Source organism: Periophthalmus magnuspinnatus, chromosome 10 (genome assembly GCF_009829125.3).
Source record: "Periophthalmus magnuspinnatus isolate fPerMag1 chromosome 10, fPerMag1.2.pri, whole genome shotgun sequence".
Classification (NCBI taxonomy): Eukaryota; Metazoa; Chordata; class Actinopteri; order Gobiiformes; family Gobiidae; genus Periophthalmus; species Periophthalmus magnuspinnatus.
In genome coordinates, this window is record NC_047135.1 from 25,025,005 (window position 1) to 25,048,033 (window position 23,029).

Below are 23,029 nucleotides of genomic sequence, written 5' to 3' on the forward strand. Positions count from 1 at the left end.
GCCAAGTCTGAACAAAAACGCTAGCTTCCACCTGCAGTCCCTGTACAGGTTGTTGTCACCTTCTCTCTGTAGCACTTGAAAGAAATGTGCTTGTCGAAGTGTATTTAAATGCTTAATACAGTTTTCGTAACACCTGACACTGTTGCCATGGAAACAGATGAGTGATGCGGGTATTACAGCCCTGTTTGGGGTTGGGACGGTGAACTCTGCTGTGTGGCTGCAGGCGATATCAGCACATAAAACACAAGCTAGCACCACAGCCTGCTAACAGAGCCGAGTGAGTAAAACTGGAGTCTATAAAGAGTACTGGGAGACAGTGATAGGGAATATACAGCAGTTACATCAGAGCAGATTGGAGGGATTGACCTGCTAAAGCCCTGTACTTTAGAGTCTGTGTATGGTCAATCCTCCATCGGGCTACAGACATCATGTGGGCTGCTGCGATAGCGTTATTTGCTAACATGGTTGTATCTTTTTTGGCTTAGAACAGAGGATGGGGAAAGTTGTAGAATTATTGGCCTACTGCTAAAACTTTGTCGCTTTAAAGTAACGTTATGTACCCTGCACTCTTATAGTTTTACAGCTGAACTCGGGTTGCCAGTGTCTAAACCGGCAAATAGAAGGCACATATGTTTTTATAGAGGTATATTTTCCTAATTCTCAGTATGGACAGACTAATTCAGAACCTACAGAATTCAGTCACTGAGCTTCAGACGCTGCACTAGCACTGATTCATGATTGGGTTGTAGGTGCTGGGGTTTAAGTAGTGAGGATTAAAACTGGCAACACAAATGAGAGAATCGCGTGAGGCTCATTCTGCTTTCTGGTTGGATAATCATCTTGAGAACCAAAACACAACAAAATCAAAATCTTACAAACTTTCTTCAAAGGTGCAATATGTAGATTTTCTAGTGGAAGGTCCGCCACTTATATGTTTCCATGGAGATGTTATTGCTTTGCTTAAAACGTTCAACAGTATGGAGACAAGCAGATGACGCCTTTGACCAAGTTACAGGTCTGTGGAGAAGAAAGTCTGCTCAGAGTACGAAGATGGAAGATGGATGAGTTTTGAATCATGACCCCTTCAATCAGAATCCTGCATTTACATAAAGTTTAGAAATCCTGATACAATATGATCAAAATTTTTACTGATAAAACCGTTTCTACCCTACATTAGATCGTGCACGGCCTAATGATTATATATTTCAATTTTTTTTCCATAAATGATTCTATACATATAAATGGACATGGCAAACCTGCTAGCTGTTGCGTTCCAAATAGGAAATGAGCATGGGCGCGCGTCTGGCTCCATCAGCTCTGGCTCCAATTCACTTTATATTGAAAAAACGCTGCTGTCAGGCTTATCATTTTGGTCTGAAAATGTTCGTATTAACCCGCTGTACATGATCCTGTTACATTTATTTTGGTATTTTGTCCGTAAATCAGGATACGAACATTAATAACAGAACAATAAGCTGCCCTCTTTCGCAGAGGTCGCTCGCACTAGCGTTAGCAACAGGTTTGATTGACAGCATTGCGAAGTGACGTCACACACTTATTATATTTTAGTCCACTTCTTTACACAGTCTGTGGCTTCTATGCATCGACCAAACATATGGAGCCATTGTGTATTCCTAACTTGTACTTTGTGTCATTTGATTTTTGAAGTGGCAATCTGGCCTTTTCTACAGACATTGTCGAGTGTTGAAAATGAGAAAAATGTTGCCAAACTCATTGAATTGCTTCGGCCCACGGGTCACGTCCATCATACTTTTGCATCTCTCAGAAGGCGATAAACGTCCTCCCAGATGCTTGGACCTCTCCGGCTGCATTTGCCAACACAGTGCTGGCTTTTATGTTCCATCCACACATCTTTGTAATGATGACTGATAAGACGACGTGTGAACTCAATGTGTGATTCTATCTATACTTGCAGAACACTTTTTAAACAGCCTTAACTGTTTTCGTGCAGAATTAACTGTTATAATCTTAATTTTACACTTGTACGTGATACTTTTCGTTAACTCATATCGTATTTAAATTGGCATGTTACCTTTTATTGATTTGAAAATGCCATATTCGCCTTAAACAAAGTATTACAATGTGTGATTGACTTCGGTTTCATTTTTGATGCGTATCACAACACAATTAGCATGCATCCTGCTAATGAAACTACAGCACATTGCATCAGGTTTGTGAAGTTGTAGTCTATTGTTTTTCTAATCTGCTTGTGTACCTGTATGAAAAATTGCCGTGTGGGAGTATGAGAGTATCCTTATAACCGTAAGGAGGATTTGAATAGGGCTTTGGCGAGATCATAAGATCGCTCAAACACGGATGACATCTAAAATCTCTTCAGGCATGTTTTTGATGTAGGAACAATGTTATAACATGGTAGAAAGCGCCAAAAGGATTTGAAAAACTGTACTGGGAATTGTGTTTTCTTTCATTCGTTACTTCTCCTTGACAGCCAATCAAAACCTGCTACTTTTGCCTATCTACTTTTTTTTTTTTTTGAGAGATTCACATGGCAATGAACTCTTTTTTGTCTTCTTTGGACGAATGTATCTTCGATCCTATCTCCACAACAGCAGCAGAACCATCAGCCTCCTCAGCCTCTCCATATTCTTCTCGCTGACATCAATGTCAAGGTCACCGGAAAAAGATATAAACCATTCAAAGACATTCTATTCCTTCATTGCGTCTCTTGGTATTCACGGGCTGCAGTTTGAGTACTCTTCACCATTTCATTGTTTTATTATTTACCTTTTTTAAACTGGATATTCCCTGATATTGAGATAAAGAATCAAATTGCCAATAGAGTCCCGGGTCCAAAGGGGGAACCTCTTATACATGTTTTTGGTGTTAGGGAAAACTGGAGGCAGATTTTTCGGGTTAGCATTATGATTGCAATTATATTTGTGATTTGTGACATTTGAAATTCGTGCAGTAGAATTCATAAAAATACAGAAATATTAACTGACAAGCGAATACAAAAATCACATTTCAGAACATGTTCGTACAGATCTAAACTACAGGGTTAGACTTCTTTTTGTTTGTTTAATGTGAAATAAGACAGTATATTTTGAGGTTTCTGGAGGAAATCACGGTACATAAAAAACTGGAGCCTGGGCGATTTGTTAAATGCGCCCATTCAAATCACGTTTTTCCATCCAACCATCCATTTTCTTCCGCTTATCCGGGGCCGGGTCACGGGCACAGCAGTCTGAGCATGGACTCCCAGACTTCCCTCAGCTCCTTCTTTACCACAACGAACCGATATAGCGACCGCATCACTGCAAACGCTGCACCGATCTGCCTGTCAATCTCGCGCTCCATCGTTCCCTCACTCATAAACAAGACCGCGAGATACTTGAACTCCTCCACTCTTTACGTTTTTAGATTTGATTCATCTTGAAGCCCCACTATGCTTGCATCAGTGCTAATTTTGCATCCAGCTAGTCCAGGGGTGGCGAACAAGTTAGGTACAAAGAGCCAAAATTTTCAACTGTAACACTCAAAGAGCCACACGACGCACTGACCTGCCAAGACAGACCCCCCCCCCCCCCCCCCTTAAAACACTCCTCTCCTTATAAAACAACAGCAAGCATTGTACTTTACTTTTTGTACTGTTCATTTCAAGATAAGTGTCCACCCTCAACACACACATCAAATGCAGCTTAGCCAGAGTGAACACAGCACCTACCCCAGAGGTCAGATACCCCCCACATACACACATAAACACACACAGGCATCTCTTCCTCTCTCTCTTTCTCTCACTCTGTCAAACACACACACACACATTTGCTCTTTATCTTCATCTCTGTCTCTCTCTGACACACACAACTACTGAACACACTTCAGAAACACATGTAGGGCCTGTATAATGTAAACTGATGGAATATTTTTAGTTTATTTTTTTAATTATTTTAAGCTATTTATATATTATCTTGTTTTATTGCATGTACCATTATCCTCTTCATTATCCTATTCTCCATGCTTGTTCAATTGCTGAAACATTTGAGACTGCCTTTTTACCTGGCTTTTCAAGGTGCTCAGTTTGTGCTTGCGTAGTTCAGAACCTTTGGGGAATTCCTTGTGCATATTACCTGGAGAGGCTAAAATGACGCTGAAGATTTGAAGCCTTGAAATGTGATATTGTCGTATTGCAGATTAAACAGAGTGATGTGCCATTCCGTTCAATAAAAAAGTAAGCATCTTCCCATTCTTCCAGAAATGAGCTGTGTTCATCCTCATGTTTTCGTTTAGTTTTGCATTTTGCCATTTTGACTCGAGGGTAACAGTCTGCACGCGCATGAAATGTTTACTTATTTTCCCGGCATTAGACGTGACCCGCGCAGATGACGAGCGGTCACGTGTCAGACGCAGCGTAAAAAAAGCTAATAAATCAGTTTTTATATATTGTTTATTGTTTGCTTTAATAAGCCCTGGTGGATCTGAATGTGTTTTAAGAGAGAAAAAATTAAAAGAGAAAAAATAAGTGAAACATGAAACGATGCAAAGAGCTGCAGTATATATAAAAAATATTATACGAGGCAAAGAGCCGCATTCCTATTGGCAGAGAGCCGCGTGTTCGCCACCCCTGAGCTAGTCCCTCACTTGTATATATCTTGAAATAATATTTACGTCGCACCAAGAAATGACCTTTACATCAAGCATCTCCCAGTGCTGCTTCTACCTTCTGAAAGTTAAAACTGCCCGGACAAAACCCTTATACGTCTATCCAACCCGTGTTTGTGGCAGACATGAGAAGGAGCAGGCTTTAGTCCAGAGCCAGTGGGCGCTGCCAAGGCTGAGTGGCGACAGCTGGCCGCCTCTCCCTCATTTTAAGGGTCATCAACATTTAATATAACATTAGAGGCTTCGCTGGACTCCCTTTATCTGCTCTGACAGTGTTGACTTAATTATGCACAGCGGTGTCCAAGCTCTCCGGCCCGCGCTGACACCCGCACGGGGAGCAGAGGGGGACGTTTTAGCTGCGGCTGGCCTGGTTTGATGTGGATGAAAGTGACGCGAGGTGGCCCGAGTCTTAAATAAAGCTTTTTCACTGCCGCGCTTTTTCCACGGGTTGGAAACTAGGTCTTTTCTCCAAGGCTCGAGCCCTTTGGTACAAGCCTTCATCGTCTGCTTTGTGCTAGTGCCGCCCGGAAGTCTCAAAACACAAAACAGATGACAAGGAGCTGACATCCAGGATTACCGTCAGTCCTGTGCACGGCGTTCTGAGACAGTTTCAAAGGATTATGACGGAAGACGGAGATTGTTTGGATATACTTTAAAGGAGCTGTACTTTATTTGTACTGTCTTAAAGCAGTACCATGTAAGTTGAAGGATTCAGTGGAAATTAGGGCTGTCAATCGATTATACTCTTGAGTTAACGCAGGATAAATCACACGTAATTTGGCTATTTTATGTGCATTTTAATAACACATTTAGCTTTTCAGTAATATATTTAGCATTTCTCTTTTTTTATTGCTTATTTTACTAATGGTTTCATTTGTAAGCATAAAGACTACCTCGAAAAGTGTTTTAGAAATAATCTCTTATATATACAGTATAATAATGTGAAGCAGTGGTATTATGAAAACTCTTATGTATTATTGTCACCATTTATTCATTTAAACTGCATTTCACAATAAGACTAGTTCTGCAATGGGAATATGCAGAGACTTTTATTGTGTAAGAGCCACTAAGGAAGTTTTAGTTTTACTAGTGAAGCCTTGACATCTTAAAGTAATAATAATAATAATAAAATAATAATAAACAAAAATAAAATAAGTAAAAGAAAGGGAAACATTTTTTATTTATTTATTTATTTATTTTTAAGAGATTAACTAGTTGTAATCGCTGAAGTCCAGTTGTTATTTTTTATTTTTTTGCCTTGAATCAGCGAAGCTTCTAGTTGTTATTGTACTTTTGAAAGGCTTTGTGTTGGATAGTTTCAACAAGGACAGGCCGTGCATTTTGATAACATGCTCCAGGATTTTAAAATCGAGGCATGACACGGGAAAGAAAGATGGGACGGGCGAACTGCTCCGATCCTCCTGTGCGTGAGGTAAACACACACACACACGCCTCTTGTCCTCCGCAGGCCCGCGTGCACACAAAGACACAGACAAACACACACACACAGACACACAAATACATACAGACAAACAAATACACAGACATACAAATACACACACAGACACACCCCCACAGACACAAACACACACAAATATATACAGACAAACAAATACACAAACATACAAATACACACACAGACACACCCCCACAGACACAAACACACACAAATATATACAGACAAACAAATACACAGACATACAAATACACACGCAGACACACACAAACACACAGACATACAAACACACACACAGACACACACGCACACAGACACAAACACACACGCACAAATAAACACACAAACACACATACAGACACACAAACACACACGCACACAGACACAAACACACAGATGCACAAATAAACACACAAACATACAAACACACACGCACAGAGACACAAACACACAGACAAACAGACACAAACACACATGCACACAGACACACAAACCCACACACACACAGACACAAACACACAGATGCACAAATAAACACACAAACACACATACAGACACACAAACACACACGCACACAGACACAAACACACAGATGCACAAATAAACACACAAACATACAAACACACACGCACAGAGACACAAACACACAGACAAACAGACACAAACACACATGCACACAGACACACAAACCCACACACACACAGACACAAACACACAGATGCACAAATAAACACACAAACATACAAACACACATACAGACACACACACGCACACAGACACAAACAGACACAAACACACAGACACACAACCCCCCCCCCCACACACACACACAGACAAACAAACAAACACACATGCACACAGATACACACACACAAAAACATGCACAGACACACAAACGCACATGCACGCAGATACACAAACACACATGTACACAGACACACAAACACACGCACACAGACACACAAATACACAAACACACACAAATGCACAAACACAGACACACAAACAGACACACACGCACACTATCACACACACCTACAAACACACACACAGACATACAAACAGACACACAAACACACAGAGCAGGAGAGGAGAGGTCCAAAACCTGCAGAATCACACAAACTAACATGCCATTAATTTGTGCCAAAAGAAAATTGACGTTAAAGGTTTGTGGAGATGCAAGCTCGCTCATAGTAAGGACGCACAACCAACACAACATAAATTAAAAAAAAAAAAAAAAAAAAAACTTTTATCTCAGTCTCACACTTTTATTTTAGTCTTTTTTTTTTTGGTTATATGTGAGGCTTTAAAAAGTCAAAACAAAAACAGTTTATTTTGAACTGTTTGTAGCTCCCCGGCGGTAACACAATCCTGTCACCCTAATTATTAACACCAATAAGTTCATAAGAGCGTTTCAAAACTTTCAGAGGGCAGAGTGGAGTTTTGATGTCACGGTAACGCTATCAACAATCAGCATTCCTTCCTGGTTCGAGGGTGATAAAAAACGGTTTGCAGACAGCACCATGGAGACCTTATTTTGACCCTAAGAGCTGCTTTTACATTTGTATCTGTACTAGGCTAAAAACAATTGTACTGAAATGTGGAAAAATCTTAAATATAACAAAATATTGCAAAACAGTCACTTAAACATCTTGTACTTTTGCGTTTTCTCTTTTCTCCTTTGGGCAATGCTACATACATGTTAACTTTGCATGTAAACAGCCTGACGCAAGAGTGAAGAAACGCTCTGCAGCTTCAGCCTTGTACTACCTACACATGTGGTTGTGTACAAGGTAATGCAGACTCTTTATAGCTTGGAATGTCAAGATAATTACTATATCGACTTATCATTCAATACGTGTTAGGTGGAACAATATATTTTGGGGCTAGGGGGTATTTTGGGATAGGAGGTATGTTTTTTACAGTAAGATTTAAGATGTAGAAGGTTGTATAAGTGACTTCTCTCGTAAATTATAGCTCGATTGTGTTGTAGCTCAGGCCTTTTAACGTTACTGTCTATTTAAAATGGTTTACTGGGATTATCTTGCTTTATTGTTATAGTGTCAGTGGCATAAAGGAGTTTCAATATTATCGTTTATCGCAATATCTTCATGCAGCCATATGTCATGCTTCAAAACGTGTAATCCTGATTTTATAATTTGGTTGCAATCTTATACTGATAACAGTTTAATCTGGGTGTAGAAAGCCATGAGAAATATTCAGATTATAGTTGTATTTTGCACTAGATGAAGCCCCAAAAGTGCTTCTTCAGAACCTCTACATTTACTTTTGAAATCTATTCTATTCTCTATCGTTCATGTCATGGTTATGCTTTGCTACCCAACTGTGCAGAGTGTATAGAAGGTAAAATATTAATGTTTCTCAGTGTCGGTGTAATCCCTCAAGGTGGAAAAAAGTTTCAGAGGTAATCATCTGGACATTGTTTTTTGAATCAATACATTGCCACTCTCATACTGAAGTCATTTTCTATTTAACAGCAGTCAGGGCGGTATCACAACAGGAGTAGAATGATCCATAATGAGACACTTTCAGGTTAAAACTCCTCCCTTTGCGGACAGGATTTACTTAGTTTCTAGTGTCGTAGTGTCTCAGACTTCTTCTACTGTTATAAGCTTGAACAATGCACTTTGAACTTTGATATGGCACCTTCATGTTTTTAGCTATTTAATCTTTTGTAGCTTGTTATTTCACAGTGCTAATATGTCGTCTGTGGTGCATGTCTATTGTTTGTTTATGTAGTTGTTTTTAATGTTTCATGGTGCACTTTGAGTTTCTTGTACAAGTTTAAGTATAAATGGCAAATAAACTAACCAAAACCAGTATAAAGATGTTTACTACCTAGCAGTGGTGGAAAAAGTACTCAGTTTTGCTAAGTAAAAGTACAGATACTGAGGGGGAAAAAAAAAAAAAAAAAAACTCAAGTAAAAGTATCACATGAAAAAGTATTTTTTTCTGCTTAAGTATTAAACTACTTATTTGAAAGTATACTTAGAAGTAAAAAGTAAAAATGTTTCACACAAATTTTGAGGTCTTCAAATGCAGTGCTTTTAATAAAGATTTGTGCTGTATTTTGCTCAATAGAAATAAATTGTTTTGTTTTTGTTTTTTTTCTTCTAGCTCTTTTTATTTGTTTTGTTTTCTTTTGCTCAAACTATGACATTGATAAATATAAACCCCTCAGTCTTTTCAACACGTCTGAAACTATAATAAAAAATACTTTTTAGTTTTCGGTCCAGTTAAAAAATGTAGTGGAGTAGAAAATACAGATATCTGCTCTCAACTGAAGTAAAAGTAAAAGTAAAAAGTATCTACTGGAAAATGTACTTAAGTATACATTTTAGGTATCTGTATTTTACTTAAGTATAGTACCTTACAACTTTTACTATGTTAAGAGTGGAAGAAGAGGATGAAGAAGAGGATGAAGAACAAAATGAAAAAGAAGACAAAGAAGACGACGAAGACAAAGAAAAAGAAGACGAAGACAACGAAGACAAAGAAGAAGAAGAGGATGAAGAAGATGATGACGAAGAAGACAAAAACAAAGACGAACACAAAACAGAAGAAGACAAAGAAGAGGATGAAGAAGACAAAGAATAAGATGAAAACGAAGACAAAGACAATGAAGAAGAAGACGACAAAGAATAAGATGAAAACGAAGACAAAGACAATGAAGAAGAAGAAGACAAAGAAGAAGACGAAGACAAAGACGATGAAGAAGAAGACAAAGTGGATGAAGAACAAAACGAAGAATAAGAAGACAAGAAGTAGATGACGAAGACAAAGAAGAAGATGAAGAAGAGGATGAAGAAGGTGATGATGAAGACGAAGATGAAGTAGACGAAGACAAAGATGAAGAAGAAGAAGACGACAAAGAAGAGGATGAAGAAGAAGAAATAACTGGTCTTTTTTGTTCAAACTACAGCGACACAGGCCGTATGCAAAACAGAAAGAGCCTTACAAGTCTGGAAACTGAACATGGGACTTTCTTGTTAAGAGGCTGGACTAACCACTATGCCACTGCCCATGGAATCTATAATAATACACCACTAATTACTAATACCATATGTTCCATGATGCACAGACCTATTTAACTTGCTGTATGGTGAACATGTACTTTTTGGTGTCACTCACATTGATGTCCTCCAGGTTGAGAGCGTTGAGGTATTGTTGGTTCCTCCTCCACAGGATGGGCGGCCTGTGCTCTCCGCTGATGGCACAGCTCAAGACTACACTCTGTCCCACTGTCGCCACGGTGACGCTCAACTTCTGGTCTTCAGGTAGGGTCAGGAGGTACACGTCTGCAAGAGAAATGAGAGACAATGTTATCTGTGAACAGGGTAGAAAAGTAATTGTAAAAATATTTGATGAAAATACTACACAAGTGGTAAATAAGTGGACATTGAGACAGATTTATGTTTCAGTATTGAGGTTATTGGCAAAAAGTGGACCATAAACACATACACTTTTTAATCACAATACAACAAATCAAAACATAAAAAAATCATCATAACATCAACATTAAATGAGAAGAGTACAGAATAAAAGTAATATGCACAGCTAAGTAGAAGCATTTTGAGCCTGGATTTAAATATTGTCAAAGTAGAGGTCTGTCTCACATCTTCAGGAAGACTGTTCCAGGTTTTAGCTGCATAAAACTGAAACATTTAGCAGGAGGCTGGTCCCTGAAGTCCTGAATTTGGTTCATGTGGCACTAACATGTCGGAGATGTACTTTGGAGATAGTCCATGGAGAGAGTTGTACACAAACAGAGCTGCTTTAAAGTCTATTCTCTGAGCCACAGGAGCCAGTGCAGAGACCTGTGCACACGACTTATGTGCTCGTACTTCCTGGTTCTAGTCTAGCCTTCTGGATGTACTGTGGCTGTCTTAACATCTGTCTAAGTTACAACTGAATTCATTTATATTCAAGTTTAATTATTCAAGAATGATCAAATCAACATGAAGGAAATGTACAAAATAAGTAATAACTAATAATTTTATAGCAAATCTAAGAACCGACAAGTGGTCAATGTTCAGATGTTTTCAATTTCAGTTTGAATTTTGACAATGCATTTTGAGAGTAATAGTCCAATGAGGTTCATCTAGTTTTCCACGTGATGTTCCTGTGTCCTGCTTCAACCGATAGGAAGACGGCACCAAAACCTCTTTAAATCAGCCACAGCAACATCACGTGACCACTGCGAGGAAGACCGCTAGTGAGCAGTCGAAACTGTCAGATATGAAAACAAACTAAACCTTGGTCTGGAAGAAGAACTGATTAAAATAAATGCATTTTGAGCTTTTGGCACTTTTCACAATGTGGTATTCTGCAGAAAACAAATGGCAGTGGATTGTCAATTAGTTAGAATAAAGTTAATTTGGTGTTTAATCTCAAACACTGAAGATTACAATTTAAGATGGAAAGGAATCTAAACACTAAAACAAATCTTAAGCACAAAATTGACTTTCAGTTTTCATAATTAAGCTGTTTAACTTAGCGTTGAGTTGGCAGTTTGTCTAGAAAGTACATCAAGCAAAGAAAACAAAATTGAAAACTATAGTGAAAATGTTCAAACCTAAACCTATTTTTTGGATATATGATGAGATTTAAGGTGTGAAAGGTTGAATTAATAACTTGTATGCCTCATTACAGATACAAACTAAGTACTAAAGTGTTTCATTCTGCTGTTTATTTATGGCAGCTCGTGATTCTTTTTACAATATTGTACATTTAGAATATTTTTTGTGGTTTAAATCTGCCCTTGGGTTATTGCATCAGTGGCCTAAATTAGTTTCAGTATTGTTGTCTATAGTCTATATTTACTTCAGCAATATATCACATTTCAAAAAAAGTTATTGTACTAGGCCTACTTTGGACCTACTTTGTTTTTCACATTTTTTAGACAGTAAAATGAGGTTCAGTGCCTTTAACCTTGCCTTATAGAATGAAAAAGTGTCTCAATTTGCAGTATGGGCCAAAGAGGCAGATGTTGTTTAAGCTTGAAATTCACAGAGGCAACGCAATTACTGCAATTTGCAAAGTAATGGGCTGAAATGAAGTTTAACGCTTGGTAAATACATGTGCATAATTAATGTGATAACACTAAAACAGAACTGACTTTCTCTATCAGTATCTCTGTGGAGCCTGTGTCCACAACTATAGAGATCTACCGACGCTAATACAATGGAGCAGACCATGGAGGTTTAAATAATTGTTAGAGAGCTTGTGGGTTGTGTTGCTGTGGCAAATGTTGCGGCCATCTTGTCAGAAAATAATGTAAAAACATGGCCAGAAAATGACTTGATTAAAGAACAACGTATGCATTATGTATTATTTGTGTTGTTATTGGCATTTGAACATGACCTTGAGTACCTTTGCTTTGGCATTTCATGATTTAGAACTTAAAATAATGCCTAATTTAAAAACAAACAAAAAAATACATTATTTCAGTGTTCCCAAAATGCTAATCTGGGGCAGCTGGCCATCTACTGGCAGCACAAGGAATTACCACAAAGAAAACAAATAAAACTATATAATGAGGAACATATCTGGATATGTTAATGTGAGCACACAGCAGTAACGAGAGCAGCAGAAATGCCTAAAACAAGTCAGCCGATGATTTATGGATTTAAAACTGCACAGAGTCTCAAACACATCAATTTTCCCAGGACATCAAAATCCTGGAGGCAAAGGACGTTTTATATATTGCAGAAACCAGTGTGAATGAAGAGAAATGTGGCCATACTGACTTTTCAAATTCTGATCTCGTCAGATCTCAGAAGCTAAGGAAGGCCAGGCCTGGTACTAATCAGGCCTTGTCGTCCTTAGCTTCTGAGATCCCGGCGGTCTTGGATGGGAGATCGCTGGAAATATCAGGTGTCACAGTGGGGCACCGGTGGCATTTTTTAAAATTTATTTTTTTTATAGTATGGTAGATCATGGGCACTGGAAAAAGTACAAATGAGAAAAAGCCCAATTATCAAAATATATAAGAGAAGACTGTGACTAAAATGTCCTGCTCCCTATTAGTGCGCATGACTTCTCAAATAGATTTCTTGAGAACACTCGGATGTTGGTTACTATACGTTACCATGGCAGCAGTCTCTCTTGTCCTTATTAATACCCCATTGGAGCATATTCTTAAGTGGCTGGAGTGGAAAGGAAAAGAAAAAATTTTGTATCCAACAGTGAGGAGATTCTTCTAAAACTGTCTACTGTTCTAAGAGTTTAAACAAGAAAGAGATTTCCACAGAACTGCAAAAGCCCAGGAGTGAACAAGCTATGATGTAACAGAGAAAAGGCTGCCTGTCAGGAGAGCGGGCCAAAGAAAAAAGAACATCGAGAATGTTTTTGGAAATGGTCAAATTAAACCCTGAAATGAAAATAAAAATGGAAGAAGGAAACAAAAAATCAGGTGGATAGAAATTATTATTTAGATGGTCAATGTTACTATTTAAAATGTACCTAAACTTTTTTATGTAGCTATTTACTTGCAGCATAACAGTATCTAATATCTCAAACTGAATAGCTTGGTTTATTTTGCACACAGAGGGGAAACGCCATCAATCCCTTTAAATTTGAATAATCATCTTGAGAAGTTTATCCACACATATTGAGCACAGAGGTATAGGTTTAAGAGAAATCAAGTAAAATCGCTTTTTTTTTTATGGATAGTGGCGCCTAGACCCCTGCAGATGGAAATTTGAGAGTACCGTATTTTCTGGACTATAAGTCGCTCCGGAGTATAAGTCGCACCAGCCAAAAAATGCATAATAATGAAGAAAAAACATATATAAGTTGCACTGGAGTATAAGTCGCATTTTTGGGGGGAATTTATTTAAAAAGTCCAAGACCAAGAACAGACATTTTATCTTTAAGGACAAGTTCTAATAATAACAATAAAATAGAGAACAGGCTGAATAGCAGTACAGCACGCTAACATAACAGGTTTATATTTATTCAGCTACATGAAGCATAGACAGCAAAGTGAATGCACGTCTGATAGGTTAACGTAAGATATTAACAGTTGATCAGATAACTAAAGCATAAAAAACAAGCTAACAAGTTTACTCTCGATCTCAATCCAAATCACTAAATCCACTGAATTCTTCATCCTCTGTGTTGCTTCTCAACAACTCCACCAACTCTGGAGGTAGATGGAGCCTCTTCTGCGTGGCTGTCATCAAACACAGCAGAATACGATTTTCTTTTAGGAGTCTTTTAGTTGTTCAGTCTTTCTCAGATGTTTCTTAAATTACCATAATGTTGAAATTTTACATTTTCAGTGGTACAATAGTAGTACATACTGGTACACAAGCCTAGAGAGCCCCCGTGCAGCTGTCAGTGTGATAATAACAAAGATGTGAAATTACATATTTTAATAATTCCTTATATAAGTCGAGTATGAGCCAAACTATGAAAAAAAGTGCCACTCATAGTCCGGAAAATACGGTAGATGGGGTTGCAGTTATATGAATAGCTGGGTTGAATGTAAAACAAAGAAAATATGTGGCTTTTTTTCCTTTTTGTGTGATTTTGCACAGGGCTGCCGGTCTCAACAGCTATAAGTTCTATGCATAGACGTTTTCAACCTTTCAACCTTTTCAGCCGGCATCTTTATATCACATTTTAGCTCATATGTTAGCAAATATTCTCACGTTCTCAATTGAAATGAATAGAATTCCAGCTTGGCAGTCAGAGGTAGGAGTCATACATGTTAGAATCTACCTACCGCTCTTCTTCATCGCCAAGCATTTTCTCTGTTTCTTAGTGTTTTCTCCAAATAGCAATGAAAGCAAATACTACAACCAGAATACCATTAAACCCATTGGGGCTTCTCATCACAACACACATGATTTAACAACAATGTGTCCTGTTTTCAATCAAACCCTGTACACTGGCCCATTCTCCAATAGCATTATGTAAGGAACGCTCTTTTTAATCTCTCTCGTGGGTAATCAGCGAGTGCGCAAAAAGGGAAACACCAACTCAATTTGTTCTGCTCCTGGAGGCATGAAATACACCGCTAATGAAAACGAAGGTCCGGACACTGTTGACTTGAATGCAAGGCGCCAGCAAGCATCGCCAATTACAAGACTGGCTTCTGTGACCTCTGCACCAATGGCAACTGGGTGCTTTTTAACCTTCCCAAGCGCTTCTGTTTTGGGGCGCGCCTGTTGTGTCTTTGAAGTCGGAGAAGGGGTTAGCAAAGCCGGGTGGGGTCATCGTTTGGCTCAGAGGAGAGAAGGCAGAGGAGTGGATAACGTTAATCTCTCTTTAGCCCACAGAAACTCTGCTAAAGCCTGGTAAATTCGCAAGCGGGATTAGTTTAAAATTAGCTGCTTTATACATTGGATTCTACAGGGGGCAATGACTGTTATAGATTTTGGGACAAAAGTGGATTGTGCTCTGTGAAGAAGTAAGTAATGGGGATATCTTGGTCAGAGGAAAAATTTGCGTATTATTATTTTTATCTACTTATGTATTAGTCTTATAAAGCGCTTTTAAGAGTTGCTTTACAATTTTGGGCATTATTTTAATCCACTCCTGCCCTAGGGTAGACTGGCGAGTGTGTGAAGTGTCTTGCCGAAGGACACAGTGACATTATAAGCTGAGATTGAACAGCCGGCCTTCGTGTTGGTGCGCAAATATTTATACCTCTGAGCTACTGCCCACAATGCCCCAACTTTTAAGAGGGTGTATTACACTTCTATGGGGAATTAACTGTTAACACACAGGGCCGGCCCTAGCTTTCAGGGGCCCCTGAGCTGAATTTGTCTCTGGGGCCCCCCCGGCAGTGCATGTATCCTGGCTCAGCTAATGGTGATGCCTATGATCTCTTCACCTCGACCAGTTGTATTTGTATTTATATGACTAACATCCAAGTGAAAACATGAAAAGTGTCACAACTACTATAGTCACAAGAACAAGTAGACAAACATATAAGGGGGTCAAGATTTTTGAAATTCTAGACAAGTTTTTGGTGGTTTTTAATGTGTTCCAGTCAGCGACAGTGGACTGACATTTACATTATAAAGGTGAAAACACGTAGTTGCAAATGTAGGCATGTAGGGATATTTAGGCTGCTGTAAACACACAAGCCCTGTTTCCAGCAAAACTTGAGATATTACATTATTTTCAGTGTAAATATATGGGCTCTTGGGGGCCCTCTGCTGGCCTCGGGGCCCTCAGCAGCTGCTTAGTCTGCTTATAGGCTGGGCTGTTAAGACATAACATGTTTAGATCACTATGTTACCTTTTATCAGTAAATGTCCATACTTTCAGGGTTAGGGACTATTTGGAATACTTCACAGCCATGTGATGTCAAATTTAAAGGTGCACTATGTAATTATTCAGTTGGAGTGTCTGCCACCTGTTTGTCCCCCTATAGATGTTATTGCCTTGACTGTATTCTGTATACAGCATGAAACACATTTATTTTGCAGTTAGTCATTTTCAGGTGTTCACCGTACTACAGAACATATGGCAAATGGGACTGTGTTGTCACTCATAGAGTTTTCTGCTAGTCTAATATTGAACCAGATGCTAATGGAGATACTAAATTTCGCATTCATTCAAAAGTATTCTAACACTATATTATGATTAATGTATTTACCAGAAGTGAGTCAGCTGTTATGTTTACATTGGCTTTTATGTTTACTTTCTCAAATAGTTTTGCCTAATACTACCTCATGGGCATTTAGTTCATCTTGCCAGTAACTTTGACCCCAAGCTCTATACAAGCAGACTGTTTAAGTCTAATAGAGTAACACCAGTACTTTCAACAGCCTCGCTCCAGATTGGCTCTTTGGTTACTCTGATACTCACGAGCAGAATTCCTAATATGCAACTTGGCTCTAAATTGGCCCCTATAACTGCTCTAGCCTCAATGAGCTTCATTTGACTGGAGCCAAACGCTGTGGTTGACGTCACACTCATTTAGTCCACTTTAAACAGTCTATGAGTAAAACAGACTTGGTATCCAAAAGTGGGGAGATTCTTTTAAAAACATGTTTAATGTTCTAAGAGTTTAAACAACAAAGAGATTTCCACACAGCTGCAAAGGCCCAGGAGCTGTGCCAAGGGTGGCAATCGATGACTATGTCACAATTCACTTCAATTAACGATTCTGAGGCTCCCGAACCGATGCAGGAACGATTACTGATGCATCGACGCATCTTTTTTACTATGTAGTTTACCATTCACTTCAAATGATTGGCTACTTTTTTAAATGTTCCAGAGCTGCAGGATGAAGTGATCACTTTTATTTAACTTAACTGCTTTATTTAAATGGCTAATTGCATTGTTTTTTCTGTGACAGGGATTAGTTTAGCTAGAGGTGGGAAATAATATTGCTGTTATAACAGCACATCTACGACAGCGTAGCTGTTAGCAGCGATTCATGCTACCTGTTAGCTTAGATTTTTATAAGAGAAACTACAGTCCACGTGCCTGTGTGTTCTGCTGGGACACAGAGTAGAACAGTTCATCTGTGAGTTTTGCATTAAAGCTTCTTTTTTGATTGCGTAACATGAAGCCGTCTCCATCTTGGACTCGGAAAAAAAAAAATGCTACAAGTTAACAGAGCGCAGCAGCTTGTGGTTTTGCGTGTGAGCCTCTTTTCCTGAAAACTCAAACATGAATGAAATAAAGCCTCAGATAAAACCTGAACAGACAGATATTCCCATGGGTTACTGTGACAGTGGAGAGGTCACCATCTGACGACAGGACAGCAGCAGCAGTCTGCTGCAGCGCTGCTCTGAGTGAGCAGAGGGATGAGGGCAGGACACAGCGTGAGTGGCACAGGGAACATAAACAGGCAGAGCGGAGGCTTAAACGTCCGATTATTGGTGTGTCTGCATCAATTCAGAATTGTTTTATTAGAATCGACAATGCATCTAAAAACATTTTTTTCACCACCACCAGTTTGTGCTGTGATGTAGGAGAGATCACATAGAGATCACATCAAAAACTATTAATTTCCCAGTACATATGGACATATATCTTGGCCAATATTTAGGACAAACCTGCCAAGCAATTTTGTAGATGGAAAAAACAAAAAACAAAGAAACTAAACATTTAAGGTGAGAATAAAGCCAAACATTTTTGCAGTGTGCATTCTCTTTAATAAAAAAGGGATTCAGTGGTTTTCAGAACAACATCTAATTATGTCCACAATCACAGACACTATATGATAATGTTTTTACTTTTGTTTTCTTTGAACTTTATAGGAATATCACTGTTGATTGATTTGAGTCCTTGAAAAATATGACACAAACCTGTCTGTGTTTTATTTCCCATCTCTGCTATATAGTGACAATATATGTCACCTGTGCCTCCTTATGTTATACTTAGAAAAGCCCCCTTACTTCCAGCTGAAAACTGCAGAGCTGATTTCCACCTGCCCCCTGCCTCTTTATGGTCAGTTATAGAAAATGTCAGCTCTGCAAAGAACTACATGTATTACAGTAGCGTGTGGTGACTTTATGCACACAAATTTGCCCTATTGCAAGAGGATAACGATTGCTCAAAGATGAATCACTCTTAATACAACTTTGAGTGAGTAAACGAATGAAAAACTATGGAGCTCAACAGTGACCGTCCCCCGCACTTCTGGTTCAGTTAATTTTTCTCATAGACTTTCTGAAAAAATTATTAAAAGTTTGAAACCTTGCTTGTCGGTAATAAGCAGTTAGGTGGCAACTCATGACCACACAGACCTATAATTTAGGTAAAATGTCTCTGAAGCTTTATAAACCGCAAAGTTATTAAAACATTTTGGACATTTTAAATGTTTTTTTGAATTCTATGAGGGAAAATGAAGGGAAAAATAACTAAGCTGGCTGACACTGTTGTCACTGAGCTCCATAACAAAGCTCTTAAAAGCATAGACTGTATATATAAATGGACACAGCTAATGCGCTAGCCAATGCGGTCCAAATAGGAAGTAGCTCCATCGATGCTGGCTCCAATTCACTTTACATGGGAAAACTCTCACTGGCGTCATCATTCTAACCTTAAAATGTTCATATTAACCCGCTACATGATCCGAGTATCATTATCTCACTATTGCGTCCATAAATCAAGATATGAACATTAATAACAGATAAATCAGGCACCTTCTTTCCCTGAGGTTGTTCCCACTAGTATAAGCTACAGGTTTGATTGACAGCGTTGCTAAGTGCCTGCTCCCTGCTAAACCAGCGGTGCGGACGGGAAGGAGCGTTATAGTCAACAGCCTCGTTCCGGATTTGCTCTTTGGTTGCTATGATACTCGCAGTCGGAATTCCTAATACGGAACTCGGCTCCAAATTCATCCCTGTAACTTCCAGCCTCGATGAGCTTCATTTGGCTGGAGCTTTGCAGTGGACGACGTCACACTCACTTAGTCTTGCTTAAAAGTCAATTTTGCATTTTACTTTTCCTTTAACAACACCCCAATTACTTATCACTGCCAACTTTCGGGGTCATTATACTTCCAAATTAGATACATTTGGAAGTTATAACTTAAATATTTATGTACAATGAAATTTTACAAACCACAGCGTGACACAACCACTATGAATTTGACAAAGATTGAACCGTATCATCTCCACGTTGCCCGCTTCTTGCATCAGCCTCCGTCTCTAACAGGTGTTTTTGGCCTTTATGCAATATTAATTTCACCAGACAATGTGTGCAATATTTATGCATGGGTGCTGTGCCTTGTTAACCTTAGAACATTGTGGGCAGAGCGCATATAGATTCGACGGTTAATATTCATGGGAGCGGAACTGTCTAATGAAAGGATCAGAGGCAGGATCAAGCATGCAATAAACGAGCAAATCAGTAGTCCATTTTGCAAACAAACACCAGGTTTACCCAGTAATTACACCGCACCGCTCATAGAAGTTGATGGAAATGACTTCTGCTGGGAACACGGCTTGTCGTTTGTATTGATCTCAAAACGGGAAGGGTCTAAACGCTGGATCAAATGCTGAAAGGACACGGAGGAGGGAAGTCGACTCTGTTCTGATTATTATGAGTCTGCGATGAATGAAATATGAGAAGAGAAGGATGGGAAGGATCTTTCAATGTATATCAGATTATTTTCGATTGATATTTCCGTAGAAAATGTCAACATTTTTACTGAAGAATCACAAAACTACAGATGTTTGACCTATTAATGGTTGTGTCAGTATATACTAAATCATTTTTTCTTTTCTTTTTTTGCTACTAAACTTTGTAGATGGTATTTTACTGGTATATTTACAGTTCCTATCACATTTACATCAACTCAAAACATGCACGATAAGTAAAATCCTCCAGCTAATATAGTCCTGACCAAGACTAGCTCAAGCTTTGGATTGGTACTACCTCAGCTGCATTGAAGGACGGGTTCAAATGGAGAGTACGGGGACAATAAAGTGCACCATAACATTAATTAGCCTTAAAGGAACACATATTACACAACATTTTTGATCTTTTCACCACGTAACAACGATCTCTCATCCAAAACATACCTGGAGTTGTATTTTGACTCATTTACACTTTTTTCAGCAATCTTTAAACCTCAAATAATATACTATTTAAATTTTCCTGGATTGTTACATCACAGGTAGAAACCCCATGCAGTTTTTAAGTCCATAAATCATGACCAGAGTTGTTCAAAGCATTTAAACAAGACGAGTTCCTACCTCCTGAATACTGATATGCGGATCCACTTGAGCAGTCTCCACTTGTCGTCCTCTGTCACTGATGTTTACACCAGCCTCATACAGCACTACCAGCAGCTATAGCGTTGATATGGGGTGGGTGTATACACTGACAAGAATCCATTATGTCCCTCTTAAACATTAAAGTACCCTCCCTGTGTCTTAATGCATTGGGAGCTGCTAACTTCATTTGTCATCGACGCCAGGCTGACACACTATGCGGCTTCGGAACAGAATTTAAACAGGAAATGACAGCGCTGACAAACATAAGCAAGACAAACTTTTGAATTATAGTCTTGCATTGTATAATAACTACACAGGTCTGTTCATAGTCATTGCTCTTCCTGTAACCTTGTGGGCTGGGAGCCTTTTAGTTACTATACTTCAGAACAAGTACTTTTACATAGGGCTGGGCAATACGGGGACGAAAATCGAATCGTGATTGTGATTTTTTTGGGTGATATCATCATCGTGAGTGACAGGTGGTATTAACCAATCATTGAGAAGTATGAACTATCAGGACAAGCAGATGACTTTATCACTTATTACCATTATAAAGATACATGAACCGTTATAAAATCGAAATCAAAATCTGGCATACCATCCACCCCTACTTTTGTATTACCTCTAGAAACATTCAGTGAGGTAGCTAAGATTTAACTACTATGTTCCACTTTCTTTTGTATAGACACAATTAGAAGTGGTAAAATGATGCTGAATTTCAATGCTCGATGATGAATTTCCAACGCTTCCAATTTTTGACCAGAACTGAAGTAGCGGCTTGGATGAGCAGAGAAACTTTTCGTTCAGTTGACAGACTTTACTTTTGGCTTTTACAATGCTTGACATGATACCTATAAATATTCATTTTTATTTAGGATGTAATTTTTGGTGCGCTACATATCATGAACCATAAGATTTATTTATTTATTTATTTAATATTTTAACAGGTAAGTCAATTGGGAAAATCTTTTCATTTGCAATGACGACCTGGCGTCTGGTGATTAGACAAAACATTTCTTATCACAAACGGGCAGTGTCAGACATTTTTGGTCGAAGGAGCCATAGGGGGGTGCTCACTTAACATGTTAATTTAGAGAATTTTATGGACACGAGCGCACTCCCTCCCTCCACCATGTTTGAGTCGCTGTTTTAAACCTGTTTAAGTGTAGTTAGCCCCTGTTGTGATTTATAAAAATGGAATTCTTTTTTTGTATTGTAGTCTCATTCTGAACACTCTGTAGTTGCCATTTGGAATTCTTTGTTAAGATTGGATGTGCTATGAATATGGAGCAAAAGTCTTTAGGGGAGCTATGAAGCTGCAAGGAATCTTTTGGCTGTAGAAAGCATTCCTTATCATAGAACATGTCTTCAAATTTGTCACCATTTACTGAACTGGGAATCCTTGGATTAGGGCCGGTCCATTTACTATCAGTAACAGTGGTGACTAAGAGAAATACAAAATGTCTATTAGTAATATTTTCTGCATAGAAAACAACGTACAGTAACAGTTCAACTTTTTTTTAAAGGAGCCACTTGCAACCATGTTATAACTGTTTTCTCTTCTCAAATTCAGAGTTGCAATTAGAGTGATTCATGCATCTTTTTGTAATCTTTATTCCACTACAACGAAGCTGCCATTGCTGAAAAACAATTCCTTTGACTCCCTGTGCTTACTTACTGACACTTCAATCAGCGCCAAGTCATTTTAGAGCAATATTGCGATTTCAAATGTCCAAATTATAATCTAATGATCCACGGGTGTCGTAGATTATAACTACATAGCAGACATAAACACAATATGTCTTCCGTTGTGATTTTTGCTCAATATTTCTTACTTTTAAACATTTAGAATTGCCAAAAAAATATCATAACTCCTATACTAACTTTCACAAAATATTTTTCTCCCCAATCTGGCCACAATGTGATATCTGAGGACATGCTGCAGTGCAACGTATCCATCCTGCCTTTCCCTCCTTTGAGAGAGTCTGTCTGCTTGCACTGCTGGTTCCTACTCACTCCTCTCCTCTCTCTCCCCTCCCCTCTTCCCTCCCATTCATCAGATCCAGAAGGGCCTTGGCTTCCCTTTTCTCTCTGATTTGGGGCCATTGGGACAGTGCCTCTAGAGATAGATCAACCTTCACTGTCCGGCTTATAATTAGTGATTAACTGCAAACTGTGGACAGCGTTTTTGAGTTACGCCCAGATTGGAATGTTG

At 38.7% G+C, this 23,029-nt stretch overlaps 1 protein-coding gene across 1 annotated transcript in view; it reads right to left on the reverse strand.

Moving 5' to 3' along the window:
• The window catches only part of fstl5 (follistatin-like 5), a 363,935-nt gene that overhangs the window by 105,772 nt on the left and 235,134 nt on the right, over window positions 1-23,029 (reverse strand). Inside the window, exon 7 of the mRNA XM_055224723.1 lies at window positions 10,250-10,416. Coding sequence (XP_055080698.1) covers window positions 10,250-10,416 — 167 coding nt within the window. The remainder of the gene's footprint in view (window positions 1-10,249; window positions 10,417-23,029) is intronic.